General features: G+C 50.5%; 2 protein-coding genes across 3 annotated transcripts in view; both read right to left on the bottom strand.

The window, feature by feature from the left end:
* Nucleotides 1–580: 580 nt before the first annotated feature.
* Nucleotides 581–1517, bottom strand: LOC130248500 (calmodulin, striated muscle). Its single transcript, XM_056482289.1, has 2 exons — nucleotides 1053–1517; nucleotides 581–952 (listed from the first exon to the last, which is right to left on the bottom strand). Exon 1 carries the CDS (start codon nucleotides 1515–1517, stop codon nucleotides 1068–1070), a length of 450 nt encoding a protein of 149 aa, XP_056338264.1. The 3' UTR covers nucleotides 581–952; nucleotides 1053–1067.
* Nucleotides 1518–5732: 4215 nt separating this feature from the next.
* NET1 (neuroepithelial cell transforming 1) overlaps nucleotides 5733–23051 on the bottom strand; it is a 48541-nt gene continuing 31222 nt past the window's right edge. Inside the window, exons 1-10 of one of the 2 annotated variants that reach the window (XM_056482288.1) lie at nucleotides 16928–17098; nucleotides 12807–12914; nucleotides 11979–12146; nucleotides 11222–11284; nucleotides 10734–10830; nucleotides 10552–10628; nucleotides 9453–9710; nucleotides 9079–9249; nucleotides 8133–8319; nucleotides 5733–7560 (exon numbers count right to left, since the gene is read on the bottom strand). In XM_056482288.1, the coding sequence (XP_056338263.1) occupies nucleotides 7181–7560; nucleotides 8133–8319; nucleotides 9079–9249; nucleotides 9453–9710; nucleotides 10552–10628; nucleotides 10734–10830; nucleotides 11222–11284; nucleotides 11979–12146; nucleotides 12807–12914; nucleotides 16928–17020 (1602 nt within the window). In that variant the 5' untranslated portion in view covers nucleotides 17021–17098 and the 3' untranslated portion in view covers nucleotides 5733–7180. Of the gene's footprint in view, nucleotides 7561–8132; nucleotides 8320–9078; nucleotides 9250–9452; nucleotides 9711–10551; nucleotides 10629–10733; nucleotides 10831–11221; nucleotides 11285–11978; nucleotides 12147–12806; nucleotides 12915–16927; nucleotides 17099–23051 lie in introns of those variants that run through there. The other variant, XM_056482287.1, reaches the window with a different exon arrangement.

The following is a 23051-nucleotide window of genomic DNA, read 5'->3' as shown; positions in this document are numbered from 1 at the left end:
TTTGAGGCTGGACTTCGCCGGATTTGGGGGTTTTTGGGGCTGGATTTGGGGATGGATTTTGCTGGATTTTGGGATTTTGAGGCTGGATTTTGCCGGATTTGGGGATTTTGGGGCTGGACTTTGCTGGATTTGAGGATTTTGGGGCTGGATTTTGGGATTTTGAGGCTGGACTTTGCCGGATTTGGGGATTTTGGGGCTGGACCTTGCCCTGTTCTCACCCTGGGAGTGCGAGGAGGAGCTGCTGGCAGCGAGTGTGGGTGTGCTGGGCTCTGCCAGGACCCGCCCGGTTCTCCCGGGAAAACAACTGGGATTGCCAAAGTTCCCAGCCCCAGGGATGGGCTGGAAGTGGGGCTGAACATCCAGAGCTCTTGCTCGTTAACGACAGAGCGTTAATTAGACCCATTAAAATCAATTTTCCTTCAGGTTCCTCTGTGGAGGGAACGATCCCATGCCAGGATTCCCCCTCGGTGGGGGAACCGAGTCACGGCCAGCAGAGGTGAGCCCTGCTCTGCTCGGCTTTGGGATGGGGATTAGGGATAAACCAGTTTTCTTGGCTTGCAAGAGGGAAAAGCACCCCTGAGATCCCCAAAGGGATGAGATCTGGGATGGTCTCTGGCATCGTTCCAGCTTTTTGGGAGGAGGATGGAATGGGAAGAGGATGGAGATGAGCTGGCTCAGGTTTGAGCCTGACCAGGTTTTCAGGGAAGTTTTTTTTGCAAGGATCCCAAGGAGAAGCCGAATGAAGCAGCCACCAGGATGTGGGGGGATGTTTTTTATTGGACTCAGGGGTGTCAGGGAATATTCAGTGGCCACTGGAATATCTACAGACACCAGACATCCCACGGGGACCCCAAATCCATCTGCAAATCAAACACAGAAGACTTTTCCAGCCTGGAGAAGGTGGGAGGGGATGGAGGGGCTGGGGTAGAACCACCACCACAACCTCTGTTCCCTATGGACAAAAAAAAAAAAGAAATTACAAAAGCACCACAAACACGGTGTAGAGCCAAGATCTGGGGGTTTTCCACGGGTGCTGCATCCCAGGGAGTTACCTGGAGCTGCAGCCATCACTTCTCCGTCATCATCCTGACGAACTCCTCGTAGTTGACCTGCCCGTCGTTGTTGCAATCGGCCTCTTTGATCATCTCGTCCACCTCCTCGTCCGTCAGCTTCTCGCCCAGGTTGGTCATGACGTGCCGCAGCTCGGCCGCGCTGATGTAGCCGTTCCCGTCCTTGTCGAACACCCGGAACGCCTCCCGGATCTCCTCCTCGCTGTCCGTGTCCCGCATCTTCCTCGCCATCAGCGACAGGAACTCGGGGAAGTCGATGGTGCCGCTGCCGTCGGCGTCCACCTCTCCCACCATGTCCTGCAGCTCGGCCTCGCTGGGGTTCTGGCCCAGCGAGCGCATCACCGTGCCCAGCTCCTTGCTGCTGATGCAGCCGTCGCCGTCGCGGTCGAAGAGGGAAAAAGCTTCTTTGAATTCCGCGATTTTCTCCTCCGACAGCCGCTCCGCCATGGCGCTGCCCAGGGAGCACGCGGCTCTGTCCCGGCACGCCGAGGCGCCGGCGGGGAGGAGATGGAGCCCGGAGCCTCCTCCTTCCCTCCCTCCTTCTCTCCTTCCCTCCCTTCCTCGGCCTCTCCCTGGATCAGCAGGAGGAGGAGATGGAGCCCGGAGCCTCCTCCTTTCCTCCCTTGGCTTCTCCCTGGATCAGCAGCAGGAGGAGGAGATGGAGCCTGGAGCCTCCTCCTTCCCTCCTCCCTTCCTCAGCCTCTCCCTGGATCAGCAGCAAGAGGAGATGGAGCCTCCTCCTTCCCTCCCTCCTTTCCTCCCTTCCTCCCTTCTTTGGCTCTCCCTGGATCAGCAGGAGAAGGAGATGGAGCTTCCTCCTTCCCTGCTTTCATCCTTCCCTCCCTTTCTCCCTCCTTCCCTTCTTTCATCCTTCCCTCCTTTCCTCGGCTTCTCCCTGGATCAGCAGGAGGAGGAGATGGAGCCTCCTCCTTTCCTCCCTTCCTCCCTTCCTCCTTCCCTCCCTTTCTCCCTCCTTCCCTTCTTCCCTCCTTCCCTTCTTCCCTCCTTCCCTTCCTCAGCCTCTTTCTGGATCAGCAGGAGGAGGCAGGAATGGGAATGGACACGGAATTTTTGGGAGCTGGGGAAGAAGTGACCCAACCCCCTTAGGCCAGCCTGGCTCTCATCCCGCTGCTCCCACAGGGTCAGATCCCAGCCAAGCCCTCCCGAAGGGATTTGGGCTGTGGCTCTGTGGTTTTGGGGAGTGACAGCGATTTTCCCGGTTTTAGGGATATTTGGGAGGTTTGGAGCTGTACAAGGAGCAGGAGGGGTCCCAGTGTCCCAGCCCCAGGCAGTGCTGGCAGCACATCAGAGGCGCCGAGGGAGGATCCCGGTGCAGGTCCCGGCAGATCCGGAGCTGCTGCAGCCCTGAGTCACCTCCGGGGATCCAGGTGGGGCGAGGGGGGCTCTGGGGTCCTGCCCTGTTACTCAGGGCTGAGCTGAGCTGAGTGTTCTCCCCATTGTAAGGCTGGGTTTACTCATCTCTTACTCAGGGAGTAAAGGAGGGGACAGTGACAAATGAGGGGGTGTTTCTCCATTCATCCATCCACGGATCCAATCCATTCATGGATTCCATCCATCCATGGTTCCCATCTATTCATCCATGGATTCCATCCATCCATGGATCCCATCTATTCATCCATGGATTCCATCCATCCATCCATCCATCCATGGATCCCATCTATTCATCCATGGATTCCATCCATCCATCCATCCATCCATCCATCCATCCATCCATCCATCCATGGATCCCATCCATCCATCCATGGATCCCATCGATATCCATGGATTCCATCATTCATCTCTCCATAAATCCCATCTATCCCTCTATGCAATCCATCCATCCATCCCTGGATGCTATCCATCCATTATCCCTCCCTCTTTCCTCTGTGCCCACAACAGCCCTGTGACCTTCACCAGCCGGATCAAGGAGCTGCAGGACCATGGAAGTTCCACAGCAGAAGATAATTCGACTTTCTCAGCTACAGGAAATGGGCGCCAGTTGATCCCAGTTTAACCCAGCTTGATATTTGGAGGGAAGGGCACAAATCAAACCCAGCCCATGGGATACCTGAGGAATGGTGGGATAAATGTGGGAGAGGAAAGCTCTCTGGGGAAAACCTCCCCTGGAAAAAGCTCTGGGCGTGTGGGACGCTGCAATTCCCGGGAGGAATTGTGGGAGCCGTGCTGGGAACCTGTCTGGGGAGAGTTTCGGGGAGGGGAGGCCCTGGCAGCTCCTCTTGGGCAAGAGCTGCTCCCTCATTCTCTGTCTGTTGCCCACACTGGCTGCTCTGCTCCAGGTTTAATGAGATCCAAACTGAGGGAAGAGCCAAGGGGAGGCGGAGCTGGGAACCGCCTGGGAGAGGAAAATCCCAACAGGTCACCGGGGTTTGGAGAGCCGGGAGGGTTCAGTGTTGGTTCAAACTGTGGGAGAGGGGCTGGAGCTGAAATCGGGGAGGATTTGGGGTCCCTGTGTCACCTGGCTGAGGGTGGAGGGGCTGTGCTGCCCTTGGTGTGGATCAAAGTGGAATCTGCTGCTTCCTTCCCGTGAAATCCACGTGACTGCCATCCCGTATCTTCCATCCCATGGATCCCATCCCAACCCGTGACCAGCACCCATCATCTCCCCGTGACCAGCACCCATCACCTTTATCCCATTCCATTCCCATGACCAGCACCCATCACCTCCCATCCCATTCCTTTATATCCCTGTGACCAGCACTCACCATATCCCATTATCCCATCCCCATTTTCAGGATAAGGTCAAAGCCAGCCCTTTATTTTGTCTGTGCTTAACTGCACCTCATTTATCAGGATAATTATCCCACTAAAACCTCCTGCTGGCCCATAAAATCCCGTGATTTATGGCCTAATCCTATTTACAGTGGGTGGGCTGAGGGGTAGCACAGGGAAGGGGAGACCACCACGGTGGGATTGGGAGCGTGCAGGGTTTTTTTGGCAGCCGAATTTCCCGGGATGTCTCCACCTGGAGCTGGGGAAGTTGGTGCTTTGATGAAGGAGGGCCCCTTAAAGCCTCACACGGAGTTTTCCAGGCTCGGTGTCTGGCTTTGAGGGGCCCAATCCAAGAAATGAGGGGAAAATTCCCCCAATCCAGAAGGTGAAAAGCTTCCAGTTGGATTCTCCCGAGGCGGCTCGTGCCCAGATGTGCACAGATGTGTCTGGGTTTGCAGCTGCAGACGCGGCAGGGGAGGGCTGGGAGGGGATGAATTCATGGAAAAAGGGAAAGTTGGGAGGGAAGCGGCTCCGACAGGGAAAAGCTCCGCGGGGCCCCGAGTCCCCGAACCAGCCCAGACGGATCCAGGAGCGGCAGGGGAGGGGGAGGAACCTCCACAAACCCCGAAAAAAACCCACCCGGGTTCAGTGTGGAAAACGGGATTTTGGAGAGGGTTGATGCCAGAAGGGCTGCGAGGGTCTCGGGGCTGTTGTTGGAGTGAAATTTGGGATTTGGTGCCTTGTTTTAGACTTTGCTTCCACGGAGATTCCCAAATCCAAGGGGGTGCTGAAGGGCAGCTCCTCAAGCCGCAGCGCAGGGACCCTGATGCCAGGAGTCACCCTGGAGAAGAGGATTGGGATGCAGAATTCCGGGGCCGGGCTGTGCCCCACGGCGCCCCCAGCTCCGGGAAGGTCCCGCCGGGAGGCGGCGGCTGCGCTGGGCGGATCCCAAGGCAAACACGGAGCCGGAGCTGCTCGCCCAGGGCGGAGCTGCCACATCCGTGGGCACGGACACGTCCCCAGCCCCTTCCTGGCACGGGGGTGGCACCGCTCAGCCCTTGGGGGTTTTATCCCGGGTTCCACGCCCATGGATGGATGGGGAATGAGCCGGATCCCGCGGAATTCAGCTCGGGAGGAATCCCGGGGAGCAGAGCGGCGCTTGTTTAGTCTGGAGAAGGGAGGGCTCAGACGGCTGCACATTCCTGCCGGAGGGACAGAGCGGGGACTGGAAGCAGCAGGGGCTGCGGGGAATTATTTGAAGGGAATTACTTCCAAAGGGAATTAAGGATTTTTGGCTGATTTGCCGTCGGCTGCAGGACCAGACAAAGGTTGAGCCCAGCCTCTCTTGGGGAGGACAAACAGACAATCCATGGGATTTCCTCTCCCTGTGCTCCAGCAGCTCACTGATGCTTTTTATTTTTTTTACAGGAGGAGCTGTTTTTCCAGCTTCTCCCTGCTCGGGCAGGGCTGAATTCCCTCTGGATCCAATCAGAGGTCAGGGCTCAGCTGTAAATCCTGTCCCCAAAACCGGAGCTGCTCCTTCCCTCCCTCCCGGGGGAGTGGGGCCAGCCTGGAGCTGGGATTGCTCCATGAACACCCCACACAAGGTCAGGCTGCAGGTTTTGGGAAAACTGGGAACATGGATGGGTTTATCCTGGTACAGGATCCTCGGGATCAGCCCAGCAGGATCCCCCTTCCCAAGGGTTTAACCTTTACTAAATGAGGGGTGGGTGAGGAGAATCCCTTTTCCCTGAGAAACTGAGTCCATAAACTCAGCTGCTGTGCTCGTGTCCTGCCTGGACATGGAAGCTGTAAAATGCCAGATTGTCCTGCCTGAACACAAAATTCATGGCAGGAGGACAGGGGTTCCTCCTGGAGCCTCAGCCTGGAGAGATCCCTGTTTATCCCTGGAGCACGGACACAGGAGGCAGGTGAGAGGTGTCAGGAATTTAATGGAACTTGGCACTGGAAACTGTACAACATTTACAGAGAACCACACGCTGTGTCTATGTACACACCCTCTGCCCACCCCCAAAGTTCCCAGCTGGACACGGGACAGGCAGTGACAATCCCTGGATGTGGAGTTACTGCTCACCAAGCCTGGATTTCAGGAATGGCTCCCTAAGCCTGGATTTCAGGATCCTAATTCTGGATTGCAGGATCCCAGTCCCCAAACCTGGATTTCAGGTCACAGGGACTGCAGGATTCCACTCCCCAAACCTAAATGGATTTCAGGATCCCACTCACCAGTCCTGGATTTCAGGATCCCAGTCCCAGATTTCAGGGACACCCCACTGTGCTCAGAGCTGTCCCCCCTTTGCTGCCCTGTTCCCAAGCTGGATCTTTCCCTGGATTTCCTCTGGATCTTTGGAGTGCTAGAAGATGGCAGTGCTGCCACCCTGAGTATTTACAACCACTCCTCCTGCTCTCCTCACACCTCCAACTCCTCCTCTACCTTTCTACCACATGCAAGAACCCCTTGGTTGCCTCCAAGTCCTGCTTCCCGATGGGAAGTGTTTCATTTCCAAAAGGCAACAAAAATCTACCTTCACTCCCTGCTACCCCTCTACTCACTGCTCCCCAAACCCTTTTACAACGTGCCTACAACCTTCCTACACCCTGCAGTAAAGCAGTTCTCTTTCAGTAGTGTCTCCTCCCAGTGGATTGCTCTGGGGTGATGTGAGGGACACTTGGGACATCACCCCCTGGAGCATGAAGGATCAAGTACTGGAAAGGAAATGCCAAGTCTGAGAAACAAAAGTACAAAAATAAAAAAACAACCCAAACAACCAATCAAAGAAAACAAACAAAAAAAAAACCCCACCCAAAATCCCAACCCCAAAACTAATAAAAAAATTAAATAGTTGGCAGGATACAAGAGTGAGACAGAGGAATGTACAAAGGACACACAGAGATCAAAGATTCCAGTAGGTGAATTGAGAACCTGTTGAACTTGGGGTCTGTTTTTTTTTAGGATTTCTCCTTTTGCATCATGCAAATTTCCAGGAATTACCATAACCACACACCAGAGTGACTTCAGGTGCTGAGTCCTTTAAAGGACTTTTGCAGTGTTGATCAAAACCCCCGGTGCTGCCCAAAATTCCACTTTACTTTCCGTTCTCTACCACAGCAGTGGGAAACTCCCAGTAACCCAAATGTGGTGTTCAGATTTTGGAAACCCCTGGTGGATTCAGAGTGTAAAAACAGAGCCCAGTTCAACAGTGACTGCACACCAGTAGCTGCCATTCCAACATAAACCCAGGATCTGATCCGTGGAGCCCCGAAGGTGCCCCCGGTACGAAAATGTACAAGGAATTATTTATAAATTAACAGTTTTCCCCCAGAGTGGTACCAGGGCTCCTTTTTTTTTTGTTTTTTCCTTACACCAGCGTTTCTTTCCTCTTCCCACTGAGCTGCTTCTCCCTGGATTTCCTGTGCCCGGATGAGGTTCTGTGGGATTTCAGCCCCGAGTCCAGGACGGAGCCGCACTCGGCCGCGCTCTCGTCCAGCTCCATGTGGGAAACTCCCGACTGGCGCTGCTGGGCTGGGATGTTGGGCACGGAGGGGTTGTTCTCCTCGGATTCCTCACTCAGCTCAGGCAGCTCCTTCAGCTCTGGAGCAGGAGTGCTCCTCTGGAAGGGGGCGATGGCCGTGCGGATGCAGTTCACCCACTGCTGCTTGTGGAACACGTCGTTGGCCTGCAGCGTGTGCGACTGGCCCGGGCTGGGGTCCTGGAAACGCACTCGGAAAATGTTTTTGGCTGCAGATAAAAAGAAAAGTGGATCAGTTCCTGCAGCTGCCTGGGCTAGGGTAGTTCTAGCTTTGGGCTGCTATGAGGTCTGGATAGCTCCAGGGGCCCCCGAGGCAGAATTCAGCTTCTCAGCTGAATGAGCAAGGAATGAGACTTCAGGAGATGCTGTAGAGGTTCTGCAGGGAGCTTTATTTCTTTGAAGGGTTCTACCAGCAAAACTCAGTTACATAGCACAGCAAGGGGTCTTTTTAGGGTTTAGGGGGATTGAAATTCTAACCAGTAAAACTGTAACTTGAGAACTATCCAATTAAGATTCTAGGTGAGAAAAGACCAATCATCTAGTAAAGTTAAAGACCAATAGAAATCCTAAATGATAACAGGGATTTTGGTAGGAAGGGGGAGCATCTCTCATGAAATGTTTCATTGTCTCAGGGATGAGATTCCCAGGGGCCTTTGTATCATCCATATGTTCCCAGCTGGCATTTAGAGATGGCATTGGTAGGTTTGAAATCCCAAAATCCAGCAGGGAGACAAGGACATTTTCTAACACAAGCCCTGGCTGTGAACTCACAGATCCATACCTTTATCAGAATTGCCAAAAGCCCCTCGGAAGGAGCCTCCCATCTTGACGTCCCCGTCCTGCAGGTCCTCCAGCAGCAGCTCCTGCACGGGGATGGGCTGCCGGTACACCTGGAACGCCTGCCGCTCGTTGCGCGTCACCGGCCGCGTCAGCACCAGCATCTCTTGGAACAGGAACACGTAGAGTTTCTGCAAGGGAAAACATCCCAACGCTCACTCTCCATTCCATGAGCTCACACATCCTCTGGGGTTCAAGGCCACCTTATCTGCAGTTTCACCCACAATGATTTTCAGTCTCCTGTGACAATGCCAAGGATTACATCAGTAGCTTTATTGTTTTATTGATTTGGTTTTACTGTTCCCTAGAAAGGGAATGATGATTCCCAGACACAGACATAGGATGATAAGGAGCCATATCTTTCCTGAGAGCATGGAACGCCTCGTGTGCAGGAGTAAAACGGCCAATTAGACAAAAAAACAACAACAAATCCAATCAACAAAGAAAACATGAGAAGATTTGAGGTTGAAATCAGGACAAAAGGCAGCAAAGCCTGGAGAGCAGCGGGTGGGAGATAAACTGCAGGCAGCCCAGCCCAAAGCCAAACAGGCTTTGCAGGAACCCTTTTGTTTGGAAGAGCCAGGGCTCCTCATGGGGAATGTCAGAGCACCTGGAAGTAAACAGTGGCAGGAAATCCCTCTGCATGGAGAGCACTTTCTCTGGGCATTCTGTGCTAATGGTTTTCCAGCTTCCCAAAGCTGACTGTGGAGCTGTCAGCAGGAAACTTTCCCTTACACCCTGAAACGAGGCTGCCCATAAGGGATTTCCTCTGCTTTTTTATCCAATATCTAAACTATCCCTAAGGATGGAAGGCTCCCAGTCCTGCTCTGAGTTTAAACCAGCTCTGAGGGAAGGTTTGAGAATTGATTAGTGCAAAATGAGGGACTCACGTGTCCATTTTTATTCTTCAGCTCCCCATGGCACAGTAAAGCTTTGCTGCCTTCAATCCTTGGATCCTTCTGCTTCTCATCCAGGTATTCCAGCTTGTCAATGTAATACTGGCACTCAGACTCGCCCTTCTTCAGGTTGATATCAGAGAGGACTCCTTGGATTATAGATATCTAAAAGCCAAAACAAATGATTAAGAGGGATTAACAAACCCTGTGTGACCTCTGCTCTTGCTCCCTCACAACTCCAAAGGATTCAATCCACATGGATTAATCCCTCACTTTCCCTGGCACAGATTTGTGCCCCTCAAGAAAACGCCCCTGGGAGCTCCCAAACCACATCCTTGGGTCAGAAGCAGCACATCAGGATGACTCACAGCTTCCTCCAGGATGTGGATGTCGGGGTGCTCTTTGGGGGTGTGCCTCAGGATCTCCTTCAGCAGCAGGGGGTACTTGACCAGGCGGCTCCGAGGGATGTCCAGGAAGCTCCAGAGGTCCAGCTTGCGGCTGAAGGGAGACTCCAGGCAGCGCTGCAGGAAATCCTGCACCCTCCTGTCCTGCTTCTTCTGATCCAGCAGGGCCTTGGCTGCCAGCTGGTTGCTGCAGTAGCCTTTGTAGGCGTGGAGTCGGGGTAACTGCAGGGAACAGAGCAGATTTAGGAGTCAGATTCCCTGTGGGAAAAGCAAACATCCCTCGCACGGCAAACTGGTGGAGTTCTACAGCCACCACTGGGGTGTTTATCCCAGTAATGAAGCCAAGGATCTTGTGAGGAAGATGAGGATGAGCACATGCAGCTCCCAATGTTTGGATCATGTGAGGAGGATAAGGATGAGCACAGGGAGCCCATGAAATTCCCAATGTTTGGATCCTTTGAGGAGGATGAGCACAGGGAGCCCACGAAGCTCCCAGTGATTCGATCCTGTGAGGAGGATGAGGATGAACACATGGAGCCTTTGAAACTCCCAATGTTTGGATTTTGTGAGGAGAATGAGGGAGATGAGGATGAGCACATGGAGCCCATGACGCTTCCAGTGTTTGGATCCTGTGAGGAGGATGAGGGAGATGAGGAAGAGCACAGGGAGCCCATGAAGCTCCCAATGTTTGGATCCTTTGAGGAGGATGAGCACAGAGAGCCCATGAAGCTCCAAACAACTGGATCTTGTGAGGAGGATGAGCACAGGGAGCCCATGAAGCTCCCAGTGTTTGGGATTAGCAAGGATAATAGTCCTGGAATCACACTGGGACAGAGTCCAGGAGACACAGACACTTCAACCCTAAATCAGCAAATCATTCCAAGTCTCTGGGGTGAAATCAGGGCCCATTCCAGCCAACAGAATCCCATTGTTTTCAGAATTGCCAGGATTTCCGTTCCAGTCTTGCACTCAGGGTCACAAAAGCCCCAGAGCTTTGCAGCTTCTGCCTTTAAACCTTCTCTAAGCTCAGTTTTAGCCCTTTGATTCCAAGTTCTGGACTCACCCACTTCACAAGGATGGGCCCAATCTGCTCCACTGTTCCATCTGGTTTTGTTGCTTCTCCCAAACTTGCCAGTAAGTCTGGAATGGAAACACAAAAAGAGGAATTGCAGCAATGCCCCAACGAGTAACAGGAGAAAGCAGAGGTTAAATCCTAGCCAGCACAAACCACCCAGCTGCTCTTACCTTCATGCAGAGGAATGTAGGAATCCAAGTCCCCAAAAATGTGGGTGAGTTCCTCCTCAGACATGATGGACAGTTTCAGCATGGGATCATGGTAGGCCTGTCAAATAAAATATTTTCAAAGATGTTCAGATGTGCCAAGCCCCAAAGCTGGTGAGTTAAACTGAGGGGATTTATCAGGTGAAACAAGTGAAAGCAACAGAAAGAGTAACACTGATTTATGCTAAAAGATTCACTCTGTGAAGTATGGAGACTTAAACGAGAAGGATTTTCCTGTCTGGACTGTTCCCAGCTGGGATAGGGAGTCCCCAAGCAGCTCTGCACAATCCTTTTATGGCAGGGTTTGGTGCAATCTCAGCAGTGCTGGCCCAGTGCTCACGTCAGCTTTCTGGGCCAGCTTTCAGCTGGGGGTTCTGGGGCTGATAAAGCTCCCACGTCATGTTTGCAGGTACAAAAAACCCTCATTATTCTCTGGAAAAATCCCCACTCACCTTCCTGGCCAGCTTCAGGTCTTCAATCAGGTCCTGCTCTCCCCTGGACATTTCATAGATGGCCTGGGAGGAAGGGGACAAAGCACCCAGAGTTATTTTGAATGCCAGAAAGAGCCTTTCAGCTGCCATGATGAACAGCCTGCCCTGAAAAGCCCCTTGGCCACCCCAACCGCTCGGTGGCACCTGGGCATGACAACCCTGAGTAAATCTACTTTGCTAGCCCTGAGAAAGCTGCTCTGCTTCCAACTGTGTGAAAGCCCTGATGGCCCCTGCACGAGCCAAATTAAATATTAGAGCCTTTTAAATCACTGCTGTGAGCCAGGCGAGGCAGCAAACACAAAACCCCCGAAACCGCAGAGGTCAAATCCCAGGCGGCTTCCGGCGGCTCCTGTGCTGTCTCCACAAGATTTGGCCAAGAACTCCAGGAAAAAGGCAAGCCAAGGCCTTGCTGCTTGGCTCCCAACCAATTGTCAGGAGCTTTAGGAGAAAGACAGCTGGCTCTGTGAGGAACCTGAGGTTGGGGCAGCTGCAGAGCAGCCAGCGGGGCCGGGGCTGGGATTTCAGGAATGCCGTGGAAAGTTTGGCATCTCCAAAGGGTCACACTGGATTCCAGAGTGGAATCCTGCTTTTCCCATGGCTGATGCAGACAGAAAGCTCAGGTTTAGGTGCACAGGAAGATGAGCCCCCTCCCTAAAGGTTGTTACTCTTCCCAGACAAAAGGCTGCTGCTCCCAAGCCTGTTTTTCATGGGCAGTTACCTCCTGGCGCTTGATTTCTTTGGTGCTCAGGGATTCCTTCGTGTTGATATCCAACATTTCAGACCAAAGGACACTGCTCCTTCTCTTAGGGGGAGTAGGAGCAGCAGATCTGCTGCATGATTTCTGGGCACAGCCAGGGGATTTGCTGTCACTGCGAAGGGTGAACGACTGCAGGGATTTAAAAGAAATTAATTAAGAATATTAAAAACAAACGTGGTGAGCCAACATTTCAGAAGCGTTGCAGTATTATCCACAGCACTCCCAATCCTTCATCCTTCTGGCAGGAAAACACACCCAGACACTTTTCCTCAGATAAAGGAAAGCTTTAATCAAGCTTGGCAAGGTTTTCCATGCCCCTCTCCCTGCCCTGATCCGCTAGGGAGGAAGATGGGAAGGCAAAGCTTGGGTTTATTTCCAAGGCATGAGGAAGTAAATAAACAAGGATCATAACTCTTCCTCTGGAGAGGTTAATCAGAAGCCACTTGAACCTTGCCCTGGTGTTTTGCAGACATGCTGTTATCTGCAGGTGTGAACACAGAGCTCCCTTGCTGGGCAGCAGGGGCAGCTCCCCTCATGCTGCAGCACACGTGTGCCCAGGCCTGGGGCACCTTATCAGCTCCTTATCTCAGGCAGTTGGTTTTATTTACTGCTGAACCTGTTTATACAGCACTTTATACCCGTGCACTCCTGAGGTAGCACTTTTCACCCCCGAGGCCCATAAAAGGTCACTGAGAGCTCCAAGAGACGCCTCAAAATCCCAGGGAGGTGCCTGTTTTACTCCCCCAACCAACCCCCTGCCCAAATCTCTGGGTTTTGCTCTGTTCTCACCTGGATTGTCTGCCCAAAGCGCCGAACTGCCCCATTTCTGACAGGAGAGATCAGGTTTGCCAGGGAGGTGACTCGTGCTAAAGGCCGGACCCGTTTCGTGCTTGGCTCCTGCAAAGCAAGCAGAGAACAAATTGTCCTGGCTGTGCCTCCCTTGGAAATTTCTCAGGCAGGTTCCAAAAGCACAAACCCACTTAAGGAGTGGCAAACACAGCAAGGAAGAGTGTTTGGAAGCAGCTATTCATCTTTCAAGGCTATAAATATTTGTCTGAACTTTAAGGCTGCAATTAAACTGCAGAGGTTTTTGCCCAGAGTTAAAAGAGGTGAGAGAACATCAGTGAGAATTCAAAATAGGGCTCCAGCAGGGACTGTTATGCTTTGAACAGAAATAGATTAAAGTGTTCTCTGACACTCTGTGGCAGCTAAAGATGGAGCTGGGATGTGCTTCTCCATTTTCTCATCTTTTCCTCTGGAGAAAGAATGTGTTTTTCCATTTTATTTTGGAGAGCAGAGCAGCAGTGGGGGCCCAGCACAGAAACAACCACAAGCTGGACATTCCTGCGAGGGACACGCACACAGATAAAGCTGAAATCCTTCAGTTTGCAAAGTTTCATCCTCCTCCTGCCCTTCCCCACCCCCTGCAATCACTGTAATTTTTCTTACACGTTGTTTAGATTTGAAAGTTGGAGCTTCTGCTTTTCTCCACCACTAATCCCTTCCAGGAGCTCAAGTCTGTCCTGACCCAAACGCTGCCAAGAAAGAGGAAACGCCCCTGGAAAGCTCCTGCTGCTTCAGTTTTGAAAATTCTGTTGGCAACTCGATGTGTTTGAGATCAAAAATATTGTGTGGTGAGGGCTGGGCAGGAAAGGTGTGCACAGGGGAAGAGATGGGCTCTGAGTTAAGGCTGGGAAAAGGCTGCAGGACTGTCCTGGTGCTCCCAAACATCTGGCACAGAGCTGGACGTGACTCATCCTCATGAGACAGCTCAGCACGAACTCAGAGCAGGACAGGGAAGCAGCCCCAATTTGGGTTCAGCTCAGCTAAAACTGGTTAATTATTGCTGAATTTCAAAAGGCAGAGGTTGTGGAGGCTGCTGAGGATGAACTCTGTGCTGTTTCCATCCCCAGCACAGCTCGGTGGCCAAACCCTTTGCTCAAAAGTGACAAATGTTGAAAACAAAACTTAAAAAAAAAAAGGGGAATAGGAACACACAGAGCTGGATTTGAGTCATGAAGACTGAAGGAGCTGAAGTGTGTGTGTGTAAGATCTGATTTCAGCAACTCGACCCCAGCAGGGGCCCTGCCCACACGCGGTGTTGGGCAATAGAGGAGAAGGAGGAGGAGGAGGTGAGCTCACCCTGAGCTCAGCCTTCAAACTTGCAGGGGGGGGAACATGAAAAGAAACAATTTATGAGCCGTGCAGTAAGAAAAGAGCTCTTGGCCAGCACAAAGCTGCGCTGGAAATGTTTGGGGAATGTCAGAGTTAAGAGGGTACCATAAAAAAGGGGAAAAGCTGTAAAAGTGTCCTCGGTCATGGGATGCTCAGCTGGGTTTAAGTGGGACACCAGGAACTCCAAGTGGGACACCAGGAACTCCTCCACTGAGCTCGAGACAGGGACAGCCAGGAAAAGGTTGGAAAGTTAGGCCAGGCTCAAAGACAACAAGGAAGGTTTAATTTACTGCAGATGTTTCTGAGTGGAAGAAAAGGGAGGTATTTACTTCTAGAAAATCATTTATCAGTGCAGGAGGATAAATAAAGAGACATGGCCAGAAGAAGCTTAAGAAAGTGCAGGACTGAAGCAGAGAAGACACAGACACAAAGCCACCCACGGCTCTGACAAGGCCAGGGATAAAAATAGCCTGGAGAAGCAAAATGTGACACTGAAAATGAAAAGCAAGAAACCTCAAGCCACGGGGAGGCTCCAGCAGGTCACTGGGGAAGGGTCAGCGCTGCAGCTCTGCAGAGATCCAGTGACAGGGCCGGGAGCCCCGGGCCGTGCGGGAATGTGGGAATGTGGGAATGCGGGAATGCCTTCCCAGCACATCTGTGCCCGCCTGAAGTGACACGTGCGCGTGTCCAAGGGCTGGCAGCAGGAATTCCTGAATTCAGCTTAGCAAAAGGCTGGTTTTCCTCTCTTAAAGAGGAAAAAAAAAAAAAAAAATTCCACTGAGTGTCTGAGCGCTCCTCAGACACGGCTCGACTGCCAAAAAACCCCATCTGGTTGTTGCTCTCGTCCTGAAGATCGTTTGATCCGGAGCAGGGAGGAGGAAACTCAAACCCCTGCGCTCGGGAACTCCCCCTTGGCCGAGCTCTGTGTCTCGGCCCGGTGTAAGCCGAGACTGCGGGCGGTTCATGCTGCGGATAACTCGGGCTCAGGAGGGTTTTTTTTTAGCTCTGTACTTGCAAACAATGACTCTCCTGTCTCCACGCCGTCTTCCTTACAGGAGCCGGATTACAATAAAGTCTGGGAGGTTTCTGTAACAATCCGGGGGTGTTACAGCACTCACAAATAATTAAAACCCCGGCGGGGTCAACAGCTCCATCAGGAATTATTATTTTCCCAGTGAATTAATACATCACGAGCACAGCCATTAAAACTAATTTTATGCCAGGCGAGATTTCACACTCCTGAAATTCCTTTAAGTGCTTCTAAGTGCAGGTTAACTCATGAAAAGATTGCACCTTGCTGGAAAGAAAACCAGGCTGTACTTTTGAGCAAGATTTTTTTTCAGCAGCACGCCTACAACCTTTCCCCCATGCTAGGTAATAATTAGTGGTTTTTACAAGGATCCCTTTACTCGAGTGCAATTGCTACGTGCCACACGCAATTCCACACCAGCCCCACACAAACACGGTGACCAATGGCAAAACCATCCGTGGAAAGAACTTTTCCTACTGAGCCAATTCAGCAAAAAGGGGATTTTAGTCAGCAACATGAATAATTCTTGCCAGAAATCATCAGCCTCCTGACCACCTCTGTGTAAGGAGCGTGCTGAGCCCCGAGCGAGCAACCACACCTTTCCCAAATCCAAGAGCCCATTCCCGACCAGGGATGTGCACTGATAACTGCAGCTCAGACAGAAGTGTTGGCTCAGGGATTCGGAATTAGAGGCGATTCGCTCCCCTCCCAGAGCTCTGCTTTCTGTTTCTTCTCCCCCAACATCTGGTTTCCCTTTTGCACAATGAGATTGCCCAAGTTTGGCTGTTGCAAAGTCGGGATTTGCTGAGCTCGGTGACTCGGCGCTGAGCCCTCAAACCCCAGCAATGTCTCGAGACGCCTGGTTGTTTTTTTTTTTTAACTTTTCCACCTCATCTCGCCACTAATCTGAGCAATAAACCCAGCCCAAGGCAGCCGGGCCCTACCTGGCTGCTGAACTTTTGCTCCTGTCGCAGCAGGAGGGTTGGGAACACCTCCCAGCAGCGCAATCATTACCATCTGCATAACAACACGCGATAAAAATAACAATACTTCAATCAAACAAACCAGCCCTCAAAAGCCTGACAAACCCCATGAAGGGTTTTTCTTCGGTTTTAGCAGCAAACAAGCACCTAATTAGGAAAAATCCTGTCAGTGGAAAGAGCGCTGAGAGACAAAGTGGATTTTTAAATGGAGACAGGCGATCTTTAAACGAAAACAGGCGAATTTTAAATGAAAAGCAACCTGGGGGGAGCAGGATCAGGTGAGGCATCGAGATTGGTTTTGGCTCACTTTTTGAAGGCTATGAGCTTAAGTATATACATATAATGTATATATATGTATATAAAAAAGATATATATACATGGATCTAAACATATATAGTTTTTTAAATCGCTGGATGAGGCGTCGAGATCGGTTCTGGCTGCCTGGTCGCACTCTGGGGGCTAAAAGCTTAAATACATTGCAGGCATATATACATATATATATATAAAATTACATACACATATATGTACATAAAAGATATATATAAATAGAGATAAACTTGAAATACATATAGAGAGTTTTTTAAGCCAGGTAGAGAGCGGCTACCCCGCTCTCTGCCCGGCTCGCCGCCTCCCCTCAGACGCGGAGGGCGGGAAGCTGAGGGGGCTCCCCCTCCCCAAATCTCCCCTCAAATAAATCCCCATTTTTCCCCCTCTCCGCTCACCTCCTGCTCCCTGAAGTGCTGGTTCTGCGCATCGATGACCCGGATAGTCCTTTTGATGGGCAGCAGCCCGCCCAGCTCGTCGTGCGCCACCATGGCCGCGGGAGCCCCGACCCTCCCTCAGCCCGCGCTCATCGCGCTCTGCGCCCGCCGCGCGCCGCGCCCCGAGCTCACCGCAGGGGGCGGGGCCAGTGCGCAAACCCCGCCCCCTTCTCGACAAGCCACGCCCCCTCGGTGCCCGGAGCCCCAAATTCTTTCAAACTTCTCCCAAAAAAACTCCCAAAAAAATTCTGTTTATTCCTGTGAGTGCCGTGTCCACCTCTGGGTTCCTCAGGATAGGAGGGATGTGAGGATGGTTCAGGGGCTGGAGAGGCTCAGGGGAAAGGGGGCACGGTGAGGGACCCCATCCATGGATCAGGATCCAAAGGAGATCCCAAAGGAGGAGCAGGGGCTGCTCAGGGACCCCATCCATGGATCAGGGTCCAAAGGAGATCCCAAAGGAGGAGCAGGGGCTGCTCAGGGACCCCATCCATGGATCAGGATCCAAAGGAGATCCCAAAGGAGGAGCAGGGGCTGCTCAGGGACCCCATCCATGGATCAGGATCCAAAGGAGATCCCAAAGGAGGAGCAGGGGCTGCTCAGGGACCCCATCCATGGATCAGGATCCAAAGGAGATCCCAAGGAGGAGCAGGGGCTGCTCAGGGCCCAGCAGTGGCACCAGAGGAACAGGCAGGAATGATCCCAGGATGATGGGATCCCTGGATGGGGCAGAGACCAGAGAGGGGCTGGGGCTCCTCCCTGGGGACATTCCAGAGCCACCTGGACACTCCCTGTGCCCTCCCTGTGCTCTGGGAGTGGGACCAGTGACCCACTGTGGTCCTTTCCAACCTCACTTATCCTGGGATTATGTGAAAAACAGAACCTCCAAGAGACTCTGCTGCAAGGAGGGCAGAGATCCCACAAAGCCAAGCATACATTTGTTTTTTTTCCCCATTTTTACTGTTTTTTCCTGGCATTTACAGCGTGGCAGGACAACCTCCTCCTAACAGCGGCTCTCCTGGCCAAGGCTGGAGCATAAAACCTTTGCTGCTGTAAAATTTATATATTTTTTTAAATGATTCTTGTCTAGACCTGTGCTTTTAAGTCTGCTGTGAGCTTTAAAGCTGTGCTGGCAGAGCTCTGGGGCTGGGCTGAGCCTCTCCCCCTGCTCTCCCAGGGGAGCCTGTCCCGGCAGGCCTGGCTGGAGCTGCACAGGGTTTGGATTTTCTGTTTGTTTGTTCAAGTCCTTTTTATTCCTGGCACTGCTGCAAATCTCTTTGAAATAAAAGCCTTCTTGTGCTGGTAAAAATAAACTGATTTGGCTGCCTACCTGTGCTGACCAAGGGGAGAAATTTGGGGTGGGTTCCAGCAGAAGGTTTGCAGTGTTTTTCAGAGTCAGGAGGAGGGGAAAAAGGAAAATCCTGCTGTCCCCTCCCCTGGATTTTTAATTTTTGCCTTTGTTTGCTTCTCTCAGCAAATCTGCAGCCACTTAACCTCTGCCATGCAAGGCCAGGACATGGAGGATTCTCAGAAATTCAGGATACACTGAGTTTCCACTTGCTGAAAGGACAGACTGTGACTCTTTCAGACACAAAAACACTTTCCTGGATTACTGAAATCTGCTATTTTTAACACCAAAGTGATGCTGACTCAGGGGAGGAACAGACAAACCCTCCCTTGAATTGCTCCTTTTTTTTAGAGAGTATCAAACCCATTCCTCCTAAAATCTAAGGTTGAAGCCTTGTTAAACTCGACCTAAAGATTCAGGACTCATTTCTCTCCAGGAAGATGAAGAGCCAGGAGCTGTGAGGGGAGGTGTGAGGCAGAGTCACACCAAGGTGACACTGAAACACTTCCCAGCAGCAGCAGGACGTGATGTCCCTGTCCCCAAAGCTCCTCCTGCTCCCAGCTGAGTGTTTGGGGACGTGGGTGTTGCACTGTCCTCGGGGCAGGGCCCTCGTGGGGATCCCTGACTGTCTGCTGACACTTTGGGAGGTGACAAATCCCTGCTGATGCAAGGGACAGGTGAGGTCAGGGTGAGGAAATGTTGCTGGCCTGATGTGACAGAGCTGCAGGGCTGGGGATTTGTGTCCTGGGAAATGCCTTTTCTTTGGAGAAAGGGGAGGGCAAGGCCACCAGTTCCCTGAGAGCAGCAGTTCCCAGCTGGCCCAGCCTGGGATGGGATCTCGACAGGTCATCAACAATTTTGGGGCAAAATCCATCCTGAGTGGTGGAGGTGAGCACCATGAACCCACAGAGGGATGGATATGATCATAAATCCATCCTGAGGGATACAAATGGTCATCATAAACCCAAGGGATGGACATGAAAACCATAAACCCATCACAAGGGATGGAGATAAACACCAAAAATCCATCCCAAGTGGTGGAGAGGAGCACCATAAACCCATCCTGAGTGGTGGAGATCACCAAAAATCCATCCTAAATGGTGGAGATGATGACCATAAACCCATCCCAAGGGATGGACACCACCACCATAAATCCTGAGGGATGGAGATGATCACGAAAAATCTATTCCAAGTGATGGACATGATCACCATAAACCCATCTTGAGTGATGATCACCATAAATCCATCCCAGGGGGTGGAGATATCACCACAAACCCATCCCAAGTGATGGACATGAGAACCATAAATCCATCCTAAGTGATGAAGGTAAACACCAAAAATCCATCCTAAGTGTTGGAGATGATGACTGTAAACTCATCCCGAGGAATGGAGATGAGCACCATAAACTCACCCCAAGTGATGAAGATAAATACCAAAAATCCATCTTGAGTGATGATAGATATGAGCATCATAAATCCATCTTGAGGGATGGACACGATCACTATAATCCATCCAAGTGATGAAGATAAACACCATAAACTCATCCTGAGTGGTGGAGATCACCATAAACCCATCCCAAGGGTTGGAGATGAGCACCAAAAATCCATGTTGAGTGATGACATGAGCACCACAAATCCATCCTAAGGGATGGACAGGAGCATCATAAACCCATCCCAAGGGATGAAGATAAATACCATAAATCCATCCCAAGGGATGGACATGAGCACCAAAAATCCATCTTGAGTGATGACATGAGCACCAAAAATCCATCCCAAGGGATGGAGATGATCACCATAAATCCATCCTGAGGGATGGAGATGAGCACCATAAATCCATCCTGAGTGGTGGAAATCACCATAAATGCATCCTGAGGGATGGAGATGATCACCATAAACTCATCCTGAGTGTGGAAATCACCATAAATCCATCCTGAGGGATGGAGATGAGCACCATAAATCCATCCTGAGGGATGTGGAACTTGGGAACCCTCAGATAAAAGCCAAAATATGGGAAAAGGAAGGAGCAGCAGTTCAGATGGATGGATTTCCCCATAAAGCCTGGGCTGTAATTCCAGGACACATCCTTCAATCCCAGAGATCTCCCTTCCCCCTCTCCTGTCCCTCCAGGAGCCTCAGGAACGCAGCTGGACCAGGCCATGGATACCAGCCATGGATACCAGACCAGTTCTTCCTGCTCTCCTTCCTGCCAGGGGGCATCCCCAGCCTTCCTGCCCTGGATTCCCACAGAGATTTTCACTTCCAGGAGCAAAATCCCTCCTGTCATCAAATCAGGGAGCTGGGAAGGGTTGGAGTGACAGGGAATCACCCAACCCTCAGCTTCCCTCAGCTTTGCAGGCTGGGATTCCATTCCCACAGAGCTGTTTACCTTGAGTCCTGGGCAGCCTCACCCTTGCTCCTGGAATTGATTCCTGGAAGTGCTGCCACCAAATAAAAAATCCTCCCTAGAGTATTGCCATGCCAATTTGTTCTTTCAGCTCCAAGAAATTTGAGATTAACAAAGGATGAATTCTGAAGAAAACACACATTCAAATCCCAAAATTCCAGCGTGCTGATGGAAGATTTGGGTTGTTGAAGTGACACCTGGCACCTGCCTCATGCCAGGGGTTACCAGAGTGTGACCATGCAGGAATATTGTCCCCAACAGCTGGAAATGTCCCCAGGGTGGACACACATGACCTGATCCCAACTTTTCTCTTGGAAAAACTCAAGGAAATGAGGCGTTGGAGCAGCAGGAAGACATAAAATCCCAGCAGGATTGGGATTTTCAGCCCATCATCAGATGGAGAATCCTTCCAGCACTCTGGTCTGGCACCAATCCCAACCATTCCCAGGAAAATCTGGGATGGCTCCATTTGATCCCAAATCCAAAAGCCAGGAGTCAAAGCTCTCAGTTCCACCCTGGCTGCAGAGGAGAAGCTTGGAAGGAGAAGCCTGGAGGGAGGTGGGTATTCCTCAGTGGAATTTCCCAGTTTTCCCAGTTTTTTCCCCAGATCCTGGAAGGTGCCTGATATCTGGATTCAAAACAAGAACCTGAGGAGTTTTAATCCCTTGGGTGGCTGTGAGTCTGGGGAAATGAAAGCATCCAATCCATCCCATTGCCAGTCTGAAATTTTGTTTTCTGGGAATTGCCAGCCACCTACACCATCCCTTCCCAGCTATTTTTACTGGGATATTTTTAGTGGATGATGTTTTTGCTGTCCATGCTCAGTGGGACCCCAAAGTGAGGTTGTTTATTGGCCATGAGCTGTGTTTAACATTCCACTCCTGGATATTTATATTCCCAGCCAAATTCAGAGCAGGATTCTGGAAAATGAGCAGAAGTAGGTGATGACCCAACAAGAGACCATTGGGTCATCCAAAAACTTTAAGAGCTGCTCTGGAATTTTTTTTTTTTTTTTTGGATGTTGGGAGCTGATTATAATTAGCAGCCATTCAACTCCTGTAAACAGACACAAAAAAAAAAATCAACTCTGATTTCCCTGAAATCCATTCTTGGGAATATTTAGGAAAGGTAAAATCCACCCTTGAACATTTTGGGAATATCTAGAAAAGGTAAAATCAACTCTGAACATTTGGGAAATTTAGGAAAGGTAAAATCCACCCTGAACATTTGGGAATATTTAGGGAAGGTAAAATCCATCCTTGAACATTTTAGGAATAATATTTAGGGAAGGTAAAATTCACCCTGGAACATTTTGGGAATATTTAGGAAAAGTAAAATCCATCCTTAAACATTTTGGGGATATTTAGGAAAGGTAAAATCCACCTTTAAACATTTTAGGAATCTTTAGGGAAGGTAAAATCCAGCTTTGAACATCTGGGAATGTTTAGGGAAGGTAAAATCCATCCTTGAACATTTTTGGGAATATTTAGGAAAGGTAAAATCCATCCTTAAACATTTTGGGAATATTTAGGAAAGGTAAAAACCACCCTGGAACATTTGGGAATATTTAGGGAAGGTAAAGTCCACCCTGGGACATTTTAGGAATATTTAGGAAATATTCTTGAACATTTTGGGAATCTTTAGGAATGGTAAAATCCATCCTTGAACATTTTGGGAATATTTAAGAAAGGTAAAATTGGAATGAGCTCCCTCATCTTCCTTGTGCTCAGGGCAGAAAAAACCAATTTCCATCTCATGAATAAGAATGAGAGAGCAGAAATCAGGGATCAGCCAATCCTGGGATATTATTAAACACAAAATTCCTTTTTTTTTTTTTTTTTTTCTCAGATTAATGGAGCAAGAAGCTGCAGTTTTTCAGCTCCTGTGGCAGGAGTTGTTTTCTTGGAGCTGCTGATGGGATCAAAGTGGATTTTCAAACACAAATTTGTAACTTATGCACAGGCACGTTCCTGCAGGAATGGGACAGGCCAAGAAAATTCCCATCAGAATTTTGGGATGAGGGAAGGACAGGGAAGGAGGGGTTTGGAATAGAAGGACGTTTGGGTTTTTTTTTTGTTTGTTTGTTTGTTTTTTGTTTTGGTGGTGTTTTTTTGTGGTTTTTTTTTTTTTTTTTTTTTTTTTTTTTTTTTTTTTTTTTTTGGTTTTTTTTTGTTTTTTTAGGGAGGATTTTTAGGCTGGGTTATGAAGCCAAGGGTTCTGGGGAGGAGTGACAAGGATTTTGGGAGGAATTGCAAGGATTTTGGGAGCAATGAGAAGATTTTTGGGAGAAATGAGAAGATTTTTAGGAGGAATGAGAAGATTTTTAGGAGGAATGAG

This window comes from Oenanthe melanoleuca, chromosome 1A (genome assembly GCF_029582105.1).
Source record: "Oenanthe melanoleuca isolate GR-GAL-2019-014 chromosome 1A, OMel1.0, whole genome shotgun sequence".
NCBI lineage: Eukaryota > Metazoa > Chordata > Aves > Passeriformes > Muscicapidae > Oenanthe > Oenanthe melanoleuca.
This window is presented reverse-complemented; position numbering and strand designations above follow the sequence as displayed.

Bases quoted from the DNA above. Each gene is read 5' to 3' on its own strand.
- LOC130248500 (XM_056482289.1), bottom strand. From the start codon at position 1,517: ATGGCGGAGCGGCTGTCGGAGGAGAAAATCGCGGAATTCAAAGAAGCT.